The 12,195-nt window shown below is 39.1% G+C and overlaps 1 protein-coding gene across 1 annotated transcript in view; it reads right to left on the bottom strand.

Annotated features, from left to right (window-relative positions):
- The window catches only part of ca16b (carbonic anhydrase XVI b), a 129,285-nt gene that overhangs the window by 59,536 nt on the left and 57,554 nt on the right, over positions 1 to 12,195 (bottom strand). The window contains exon 3 of the mRNA XM_089009336.1: positions 2,773 to 2,952. Within this exon, the coding sequence (XP_088865462.1) occupies positions 2,773 to 2,952 (180 nt within the window). The remainder of the gene's footprint in view (positions 1 to 2,772; positions 2,953 to 12,195) is intronic.

The raw sequence follows: 12,195 nt of genomic DNA, 5'->3' as shown, positions 1-12,195 counted from the left end.
CCAAGAATTAAAGCATGAGGGTCAGGCTGCAAGGGGAGGGCCGCCAATCACACCAGCGTAATTGCGCAACTCATTTGCGGCGATGCATAAATATTGACAGAGATGATAAACCCCTTCTACGGCTGCTGTCGAAGCACCGTAATCCTGTGCTCAACACTCGGAAAGTCAGAGCGGCAGAGCTAGCCGGCCCTGGGAGTTTCATTAGAAATGCGCTACCGGGTGTATTTGAACCCTCCAACAGCAGAGCGGGAATTAGAAGCTAAGCCAAAAAGACCTTGAATCACAGCTTGCAAAAGGAGGGGGAGAGTGTGTGAAAGTAAATCCTTGATCAATGCAAATGTCTCTGGGGCCATCCGATCCGCCCCGAATTTGGTGCAAAGTTGTTTGAAATTTGACTCAGAAATGTTTTTGTTGAGGAGCGCTTTGACTGGCGTCCAATCAGTTTGATCTCAAAGCCGGCACAAGGGAGCATCGGGAAATCAATGGCAGGGAACTTTTAAGACTGACTTGTTGATTACAGTATTGACTTTCGGAATTGCATCAAGACTCTTACTCTTAGTATGTGTCATTGACTTTGTAACACGTGGTATTTTTGGAAAAGGCAAACCAATATGTCAAATAATGTGACTGTGATGCCATCTCTATTGTATGCACATGCACGCACCTCCACACTAATTGATATTTCAATGCAGCGGCTTTGTAATAAAGTGCTTCCTCTTCAACTGAAAATACAATGGATGCTTTTACAAAGCCCTTTACGAAGCCTCGGGTGTGCTTTACACGGGCGAAAACATCTGAGGCTTGAGCTGAAGAAGGAGCCTCCCTCTAACTTCCCAGATGGTCGCCATGGTAAACGGGCTTTTGCTTTGTTGTCGCTTTTCTACATTTGAGGGCACTCAAAATAGGTTCACATTGTCTCCTCACCGGCTGATGACGTACTGTAGCATCAGGACCAATTAGGATGTCAGTATTTTGTTCAAGGACACTTTGGCATATTCATGTGTTTATAATGGCAAAACAGTGACGCAGTGCCAGGCGCTGAGTGGCACTCCATATCTAAAGGAAGGAACATTTTTTGAACAAATTCACCTTGAGCCAAACCAGAAAGAAGGAAATATGGTATTTTCTCCATTTCCTGAATTTGCAGAGTGCAAAGCAGATGAAAAAAAACAATCCCTGAGCAAGGCAAGTGTTAAAAATCTGTTATTTCAATCTGTGTAAGTAAGCAGCCCAAAGCATTGCTCAGCTGTCCCAGTGGCCTTGGTTGTCATGGAGGCTAACAACTCTCATTATGATCAAATGCAAAAGATGACAGCACTCTAAGGGAGACACTGCCAAAAGCACAAGATATCAATTCAGGTCAGGGTTTTCACACCACTGGTCTATGGATTTAGTGAAGCAGAGCGGGAAAGAACGGGGGTAAAGGAGGGGTGGTAGTGGCTTCAAGTTGGATTGGGTAAGCTTCAAAATGTGTCTGTACATGATTCATAGAGGCTGTAAAAGGATGGCGTGAGAGACCGGACTTGTGTTTATAAAGGGATTTACAAAAATAAGAAGGTATTACAGTTCGAGGTGATTGTTTCTCGCTTCACTGAAACAAGTACATGTTTTTTTTTTTTCAAATTTGGGCCTTGGAGGTGCAGAAAAAGGCAATGTTATATTTAGATGTATTTAGAGATCTAGATGTTTTCTTGTATACTGAAATGTAATTGTGTGTCACATTTATGATATACAGTATCACATATACATCTGATATAGTTAAAAAAAAGTCAACCGTATAATAGGAAAGAATGAATTACAGAATCATTCAGTAAAATGAATATGATTGCTTGTTCATGAAAATTATCTGAAAGGAATGAGAATTGTGCAGTTATATCTACAACTGGAAGGGACACTCTTGATTTTGTCTCAACATCAACATCATTGAGAGGGCACTTAAAAAAACTACCACAGTAGTAAAAAATACATACAGTGACAAAAAACAACAATAAATAACAATAATAATGGAATGTAAGATATTCTAAAAAATATTAATATCCTGCAGCGCCTTCTGTGTCTTTAGTGCAACCTATCACATGCTGGCCACTTGATGTTCTGCCAGAAGCCTGCTGGTGGTATCAAGGTGAATGTAATTGTTGATTCCCCATAGGGAGGTGAGAAGAAGAGCCCTATGCAACCTTCACATTGACATACGGAAACGTACATTCCCTTCTTGTCACTTGCGTTGTCATCCGCAGCTTCATGTTGAATGCAAACAGAGAACTGCCATTTTCCAATAACTGTTAGTTTATCATACGGCGAGCAACTTCTTTGTCTCAATGAGGATCAATGGAAAGAAAAATTCATATATATATATATATATATATATATATATATATATATATATATATATATATACAGTAAAGTCTCGTTATATCGATATCGGATATATTGATAGTCCCGGTTATATTGATACTATTTCTATGCACGCACGGAGAAAATTACATGCAAACAGGGTAGGATATATCAATAGTCCCGGTTATATCAAATATTTTTTCGGACTCCCTTGAATATCGATATAACGAGACTTTACTGTATATATATATATATATATATATATATATATATATATATATATATATATATATATATATATATATATATATAAGTTCCCCAATTCACATCCTGTGCAAACTAAGTGAAATCTCTCAAATACATGTTTTTCGTCCCAGCTAATCCCTTTTCTGATGACGCATTTCAAGTATATTAAGAAAGCTATTTCAAGGTGCTGACCGGTTTTTCCAGTGTTTTTCATGGTGGTGTGGTTGGAGGACTCTGTATTAAATTTGTCAAGCTCCAGCTCCTGGTAGTCGTCCGAAACCAGAGCCTGTTCATCTGCGATGTCCACAGGCGACTGGTTCTTTGCAGCGCATTCTGGGTATTGTGTCGACCAGCCTCGTGGTCCGTGGCTTCCTATGGAAACACAAATATCAAGAACTGGTGAAAACTGCTGATGTAGTCAATACAATTTGTCTTCGTCTAAGGATGTCAGATGACACGGAATTGCAAACAACACAGTAATATTCCTGCTAACAGACAGCTCGGTTGTCAATATGCCCTTAAAATAACCCGGGAAAAGTACAATGCTATTTCATTGATGCTTCTAAATCGCCCTTCAATAGAAAAACATTATTAAAGTCATCATCTACAAGCAGCCCTTGTGCTAGTTTCTTCCAGGACCACACCTGGTTGAAGCAAACACAGAATACATAATTGAGCCAATTCACATCCTGTGCAAACTAAGGGAAAAGACTCCACTTAAACAATTCAATGAGTACAGCAAACTAACTTCCTGTCGAGTCCCTATCCACTGTCTGCTCTTTTAATCCTCTATCCCCTGCAGTGGCACTTTTACAAAGAAATAATCCAAAACCGACAGGGGTCCCCTTGATCTCTTCTCGGATACAATGGGCCAATGCAACAATAAAAGCTGATGGATCAAGGGAACAAGGAAGCATGCACGGATTGAAACTTTTTTTTTCTGGGTTAACACAATATTCATGATCCCATTCCCTACAGATATATGCAACTTTGCAGCTGTCTTGTGAAAAAGACATGAGAATCCCTCTCGATCCAGAATGGATTTACTTCTTGGTTTGTATAAACACCTTACAGCCAGAGAGACCTTGTCCTTGAGTCTCCCAAAACAACAGCATGATCCGGGATTATTTAGGAGTTATCAATTGTTGAACCAACCAGAACAATCCCACCCATCGCAATCTCCATTGGTCTCACACAACATTTTTGACAATTACCCTGGCTTTAGCTTTTAGAGTGAGACACCCCCACCCCCAAATGTAATTGGAAGTATTGTATTTGGTTGAGATCTGGAGAAACCTTATCGCAGATATTTGACATTTACTAACCATTCCATTTACACCAAAGGTTTTGGACGTTTTGATTGAAATGGAGGAATCACAATGTAAATCTAGAAGATTCTTTGTCAGGACTGTGTTAGGGACAAGGATTTGTTATTCACGGCTTTGTGGAAAATGTCGTGGCTGTACCAATTCAAAGCAAAAGCTCTCACTGTCCAGAACATTTCAATTTCAGAAATGAAAATACGAAAACAGTTCATATTACAATGATGGATTTATAGAAAACAGACTGCTGATTCAAATCTAAGTTTTCTCACAAAAAAATCTTTACCGGGTTGCTCCAACATTGTTGCACAGAAAAACATGTTTTTTTTAAGAGCCGAGATTAAACATCTTTTCATAAAAAAAGAAGAAAAAAAATCAATATCAAGCAGTCACAAATCAACCATATTGATTCTCTTCAATAAGGAGAAAATTAGGTTTTACTTTTTGTACTTCATGTTTCTAGGCCAAGGACTGAGAAAGATCGAAACCTAGTCGAGGTCGCTTCGGAGTAATGTGGTCCCAAAATACGTTGTTTAAAGAAGTTAAGGTTTAAAGGTCCTGGAGTTATGCCATACTTTCATCTGATTTGTGTTTCAAGAACATATACGAAAAAAGCTAATCAAAAGTCAAAATTCTCTTTGGCTGTCAGAGGTATAATGCCTCCACTTGCTTTGAACATGCACCATTTTCTGAACCAACAAAGTGTTCTATGTGGGCCGCAAGAACAAAAAGACTATTCTATTTCTTGTCTATTTTTCTCCAACAGTGCGAAAGTGCAAAATAAATAAATAAACCATTGAAAAATAAGAACGCCAGGTAAAGGAACAACTTGGATACACTTGAGAACAGGGTTTAAAAAATACACAAGGGTTAAAATTTATATAAGGCAAAAACATGTTTTGTTTTGGCCATTTCGGTGCCAGAGAATAAAGTGCAACAAGAAAGAAGGGTAATCATTCAGGTAATTTGCTATCCAAACACAAATTAGATGCCAATGACTGCTCGCGAGATAATTCTGCTTTCACGATGCGAAAGGGAGGAGCAGCACAACAATCAGATAATAGAGGGCTGCATTGCACTCAATTCATTTCTCACTTTGCAATCCATCAGCTGGCCAACAATAAACCCTGCGGCCACATCGTTCTCTCAGGCTTCGCTGAGAAAATTTGACATAATTTAATCTACCAATTTTTCCCTCAAACATCTTGGCCAGCGTTTGAATACATCAGCATGTAGATCAGATAACACACAGTTACTCCAACACTTGCATGAACACAAAACAATGATAAAATATGTTAAACTCACATTATCATCGAGCTATTTACCCAGATGCTCACAGGTAATTCTGTATGGCATTTTTTAAAAGCGGATTACGATTTAAAAAGCAGATTAAAGCTCTGCATCCGAAAGTCGAATTTGTTTATCTGAGAGCCAACAGAGAGCAAACTAATCCACATTGTGTCGCGCCAAGACAAAGCCATTGAACATGTAACACATCAATAAAACTGCAACATGAGAATAACAGCCTGAAAGAAACACTCCCTTTGTGTGCCTGTATAATGTTTGAACTAAAAGATGTAAAGGTTGCGATTTCATTCCTGAACTTTGTGACTATGTTGAAGTGTCCTTTAGCAAAAACGATGAACCAACAGTTGCTCCTAATGCAATGGCAGGTGAATGAGGAGGCAGCGTTTAACGCACTCCAAATGCTCCCAAAGGTAGAAAAAGGGCGAATCAAGCAAGAGCACATTCATCATTTACAGCACATGTGTCAAAGTCAAGGCCTGGGGGCCAAATCTGGCACGCCACATCATTTTATTAGGCCCGTGAAAGCAAATCAAGCATGTTAAGTAATGTGATACTTGCTAAAGTACGAAACAAAATTTCCGATTGTCGTATCTAAACCACAATAATAGTCATTATTCTTGATTTCAAATTTGAAAACTAGTTATTCATTAATTTGTTGTGCATTCTGAATGTAATATGTGGAGGGGATGAAACATTCTAATGGCTTCCCCAAATTCATAACGGCCCTTGAGAGGAAACCGTAACTACACTGCGGCGCGCCACAAAAAAATGAGTTTGACACCCCTGATTTATAGTAAATGCACAAAATGTAAGTTCCTTTTTCTATTTTTTTCGATTCATATGCCAAACTAATCAACACTCCAACGTGTCATCACTATCTGTGTTTACATTATCTTGTTCCGTGTCATTAATACATGCCAACATTTGGCTGTGCTGATGGAATTGTTCGGTTCTGTTAAAACGGCCACATTTTTCTCCTTGACATGACACAACATTGTTGAACAAGACGCCTGCTGTCAGGTACAAAACGCTGACCCGACAGCAGATGGTGGACGCACGGTTTGCAACAATGAGAGGTGTCAAATGCCTGTGTGGACAAACAATAATGACAACCACATTTGTCTTCACTCACTCAATGACTTACGGGATGGTCTAATTTTAGAAACAACAGACTGCAATGAAAAACGCAAGTGTTTGTCATATCAAGAAAAAACACATTGGATGGTTCACACCACATCATTCAGTACAACATTCTGCCTACAGTGTGCTCACTGTTTGAAAGCTTTGGAAACATTTTGTAATCCCAAGATTAAATTTGATACAATTTTCTCAGTACTATAAACATCACAAGTTATACATGACCACATGCTTCCCTTACGAACAGTTCCAACTATTTACAGAGTTCTTGTACACTATTTGCTAAGGTATGAATAAAGTTTGCTCAATTGATCCTTCATCTATTTACTTTATGACATTTGCCGTGAATAGGTGAGTATATTACAGGGCACAGAGGGCTCCAAGGGTCAAGTAGAGGTTTGGATTTTTTTCATCTATACAGTATTATGATCCCTCTTGTTGACGTCATCAGAGGGTATAGCATCAGCTTCCACCGTGACGAAGATGACACTCAGCTGTATATCCTAAAAACACATAGGCTATTCAGCTATACAACAACAGTACGTAGAGATTTTAATTGGTTGTCCTTTCCATGAACTGATAAATTTGTAACCTGGCTAATGACCTCTTCCTATGAAGGAGTTTACCAAGTCCTGAATTAGTCCAAGGCCAGATCTCCTACATGAAGATGACAGTTTAACAGGCAGTGTCTGTTCACCTCAGATTGACCCCAGATTTTTCTGTGCTTCCATTGTGGGCCTTGTGTTTGGCGGCCAACTAACCTTGAAACTTTTAAATATGATAACTTATATTCTGTCTATTCTCTATCACTGTATTTTAGATATTAACTTATGCAAGGATCTTTGTCATTTTCACTCAAACTGCAGGAGCCAGAGAATATTGAGTTTTAGGACTACATAAACATCCAGTGCAGCGTAAGAAACCTTAGAGTGTGCTTTGTTCGCCTGCAGGAATGTCATTGTATTTTTTGGAGCATCTACCCTTTGATAAGAAACAGAACTTGGGGGGTAATAGAGATAATAAGACATTAGATGATGCTGTTGCCATTGTACTCTAATGACAAAATGGTGGTGGAAACCAGCAGCACAAATAACACATAACAACTACGCTGAACTATACAGTAAATGTAAAGTGTGGACATGGGCACAGCATTCCCTTTATTATAATGTAATACCAAAAGTGCATTGCAGTCTGACTTCACGATTGTAAATGGACGATAGAGTGGAGCATGTAATTTTGTTGGATGTACTAACCACTAGAACAATGATGAATTGGCATTATGTAAAACCTTGGGAGCGGCGCACCAAATGTGTGGCCAAAGTGAGACAGATGAGATCCCCGGCAGTTTCTTTTTTTTTTCTTCATTTGTTTTTTTTTTTGTTTTGTCTTGTTTTGTTCATCAACGAGTCTGGATCAATTATTCCAAACTTATTGCAGTGTAACCGACACAAAAAATGATTTAAGGTCTAATTTGGGGGACCTAATATCAAAGTAAAGTGGAGCACATTGTAAGAGTCAAACCTTTCAAATCAAAATGAATATGATACCCACTTCAACGGGAATGACTTGCCATGATTGAGTCTTATCCATATTGGAGACACAGGATGACGCTGAGATAAAACTACAAAAGTGGGAATCTTGCAAAGAACAGTGACTTAAGGGGAGGATCATGGCTTTGAATTGCAGCTGTCGGAGACTGCACCGAACAATAATCATAGTGAGGAAAATCACCCTGGCAAAATGGGGGCAGCCAATTTTGATGAGTGACTGTAACAGAGTCTAAATAGGGTCATGCTGCCAAAACGACACACCGTCATAAAAATCAAAGCAGAGTTAAAAATGTGACAACACTGCTGCACCGTCTTTTGCGAGGCTGAATTAGTGACTTGCTCCATCTAACCTGCTTGTGATAACTTCAAACATGAAAAGGATGTGAATGTATAATTTGCAACAATATAAAAGTCAAGCGTGTTTGAATATTCCAATAAAACTTCCAAAACGGCATTGAAGCAAATTCTTTTTATCAGGCTTCCGGGACTGACAACATTCCCAGTGGGTGTCAGTGGGCTTCAAAGGCAAGTGATGTAATTTTGAAATACAGTAATCTATATCCTTTTTAAAGTAACAAAATTATTACAGTAAAGTCTCGTTATATCATCATCATCATCATCATACATTTCATTTATCAGCGCCTTTCAATATCGATATCGGATATATCGATAGTCCCGGTTATATCGATATTTTTCGGACTCCCTTGAATATCGATATAACGAGACTTTACTGTACTTCCGTGCTTTGGATTTTATTTTATAAAGATGTACCACATTCATTTATTAAGGAATATTTATGGAACAGGTCAACAACATATCACTTAAAAATAGGTAATGGCATATGTCAATGTATAACATGTCAGCAATAATATTAGTACTAATGACTACCGTAGTTTTAGTGTGAGTGTGTGTGCGTGTGTGTGTGTGTGTGTGTGTGTGTGTGTGTGTGTGTGTGTGTGTGTGTGTGTGTGTGTGTAAAATAAGGTCGCAAATGCACACACAATTTCCAAAACATAAAAAAGCAAAGTTTTATTTATAGGCCATATTTGTGGTCGAAATAATACATTATACAAAGACAGTGAAATAGAGAAATAGAAGCGCTTTGAAGGTGAACATGAAACACTAAAATAAAGTTAAAAAATAAACATATTTCAAAAGTACAAAGAGATGAGAGACCTGTTTTAAAAAACATCTTTATCTTTGGTCTCCCGCACACGAGTTGAGCATGGTAACACATGCATTTGATCTTCAAATATTCCCAGAAAACATTAAAGCAGCAAGAAGTCAGCGTCTGAAGTAAAAACCAGTTATATTTTGAACTCTTGAAGAGCGAAACAATGACCACCTCAGAAGAGCGAACCAGTCAAGACGTTATCAAATTCTTTTCTGATGTACCAGTTACATAAGCACTTCTTTGAAGATGTTACTTAACCCTGGCGTATAATTCCATTACACAATTTAACACTATGACCTAATAGCACTCACTCGGCCTTTCAAGATCCGGCTACCACTTCCAGCTAATGTCTCCAGGACAGGGTGGAGCAAAAGATAAACAATCCATTCGTCTAATGTCTCGACACAGGCCTTTAAGCAAAAAAAAGAACAATTTTCTTTAAGCTACTAAAACTCTATATGTCCGCCGGAAAGTGAGCTGTCTACTCACATCGCATGACTCTTTAAGTCACTTTCAAATCATTAACTATTTCGAATTACTCAAGATATTTTGCCATTCATAAGCGAAGGGTGATATAAATCACCTTGAGGCAAGACTAACACTTTTCTCGCAAAATTAAAGTAGTTCTGCCTTCTGAGCCAACGTTATACCGGATACAACCATTGATTTCAAGGTGCATTGCTGCGTCCTGAGAAGTAGGCATCTGATAAGAATGGCGCCAAGGCCGTCTCCGAGTGCGACGAGCTCAATCTTTAATCAGGGGGGTCATTGTGTTCCACACAGCCGCCCCGACGCATAAAAGCAGGCAGAGGAAGCGCTAAATCATTGAGGTCTCTGAGTCTAATTGGCCAGCAGAATGAGTCCTAGCCAAAATATTGTTTTCCCTCTGCGCTATCTGCTTCCATCTCGTGGATTTTCATAGAAACTGTGTCTTCCTGTTCAAGGGTGTTGGCGGCGGCCTAAGTACAACATTCCCTGTTCTGTAAAAATAATCTCTAGGACCTTGTGTGAAGAAAGGAGAGGGACAGAAATACATGCTGTCCCACCAGGAAGTTCTTCCCTACATGTGAAAAATGCTAACAGTTTCCCCTTGAACATGGCAGCGGGCCAATGTGTCTCAAGCTAACGGTAACTCCACCGCTTAGCATGAGTGCGTCACCTTGTCGAGTGAACTTCAAGAGGAAAGTTTTTGCTCCAAAGTTACGCGTCAGTGAGATGAAACGGGCCAGTTCGTTGTTATTTAAATATTGTAACACTCAGGCAGAATAATGCAATACCCTCGGGAGTCCTTCCACTTTTTCTGAACTTTGTCTTTCTTGAACCGTTTGGGTGTTACACAAGCTACTCGGATGCGCACACTTTGTGTGCCATCACCGGCGACATGTCCTGGTTTGTTCTGCTCCACGGCACAGATGCTGTTGTGCCGGTGACGCGTAATGCAGGTGATCAGAGAGGAAGTGGCGGCGGGTGGACAGCTCGTGCTGTCAGCTCTGACAGCACTAAACTGCACTTTGGCTCACAAGAATGTATACAAAACCCTGACATCAACTTAAATGCTTACTCACGAGAATTATATCTGTATCCCCCGATCACCCCCCCCCCAAAAAAAAAGGCCTTTCATTTTTTTTTATTATTGAAAAAAAATACAACAATTATTCTATTCCGATTCATCAGCCTACAAATGAAGCAATTATTTATGCATATTCAATGATTTCAACATTTTTGTCCTGTACTAAAATAGATTAAATGAAGCTAAAAATGGCCTTTTGTTAACACTGGCTACTTGAGATGAACTCATTGTTGAGAATGCCAAGCAATTTCAAGTTTGTCATGGTAATTGCGGTGTTCTGTAGACAAATGCGCTCATTATTTTTGTGCATCCACTGTGCCTAAAGATGGGCCCCACACATCCAGCTAAACATCTCCAAAATGCACACAGTTAAATCAAAGATTCAATTATATAATCACATTATCAAGTGTAGCAGAGTCAAGATGACCTGTAATTGCACTGAGCCAAAACTAAGATGCATGAATATTGTATGCATTGTGGGAGAATAACATTGAAAAGTTAACCTAACATTTTTTCTAGTTATATAATTCACTTGAGTTATCAGAATGAGAATGGTAAAACTGTGCGGAATGTGCACTCTTAATCCCCTGTGCTTGTGTAAATCTGAGTCCAGCTTCCTCAAACACCTTCTTTAAAAACATTTATGTATGTTGGTCGGGCTCTCACAACGAAGAAATCTTTTGGGAATGGATTATCCTATCGATTACCCGGGGAAGACTCCGGCTCAACCACGACCATAATGAGGATGTGGACAGGAGTGCGACAGGAACTAGAAATATGGTTGACAAAATCAAGCTATTTTTCAGGACTAAGTAAAAGTCTTGCGCCTTAATCCATCATATTGTGCTGAAGATGTTTTTTAAGGTTAAGAAAAAATCCTACTAAAATGCAGACACTCTAAAACATTGGAAAAGACGAAACTTATCTTTTCAGTAATTCAGATCCTCGGGCAAGGTCACGTTCTTAAACTCTTTTCTGCTTTCAAGGAAATATTTCAGACTCTTGACTTGATTTCCATGGCTTGAAGCACATATCAGCTAGAATTATTAACACTTTACTCAATAATACAACTGCATTCACCAAATGTTACATTTGTAAAATAACACTCCTAGAAATAAATACATATCCAAGTGCTAAAGCACAGGCGTCACAACAGCTGTGAGGCTGTGCTGCGGTAAATGCTTCCTAACTTGGCAGTAAATATGCATACAATATATTAGAAGGCAAAGTTTAATGGGGAGCTAATAAAATATTTCAAAGTGACGACTGTTCTACACCAGCATCCATCAGGAAAGTCATTTCGAGTAAGACTTTCATTATTTCAGTCCGAAGTAACCAACCGTGAGCCGTCCCTTGAGCCATCTCGCCATATTGCCCAAAGTGGCAAACACATTCCCTCCATAAGAGTGTAGATATATAAGCCGCCCGCCAATGATTTGCAGAGCTAATGTTGATCACTAGGAAGTACTGCAGATTTAATAGAGGAGAAACTCTGTGTGCTCTGTGTGCATTCAAATTTTGATGGTGTCATCATGTTTTTTCATACAGTTGATT

The sequence above is a fragment of the Hippocampus bargibanti genome, linkage group LG12 (genome assembly GCF_051943395.1).
Source record: "Hippocampus bargibanti isolate YZ-2025 linkage group LG12, ASM5194339v1, whole genome shotgun sequence".
In the NCBI taxonomy this organism is placed as follows: domain Eukaryota; kingdom Metazoa; phylum Chordata; class Actinopteri; order Syngnathiformes; family Syngnathidae; genus Hippocampus; species Hippocampus bargibanti.
This window is presented reverse-complemented; position numbering and strand designations above follow the sequence as displayed.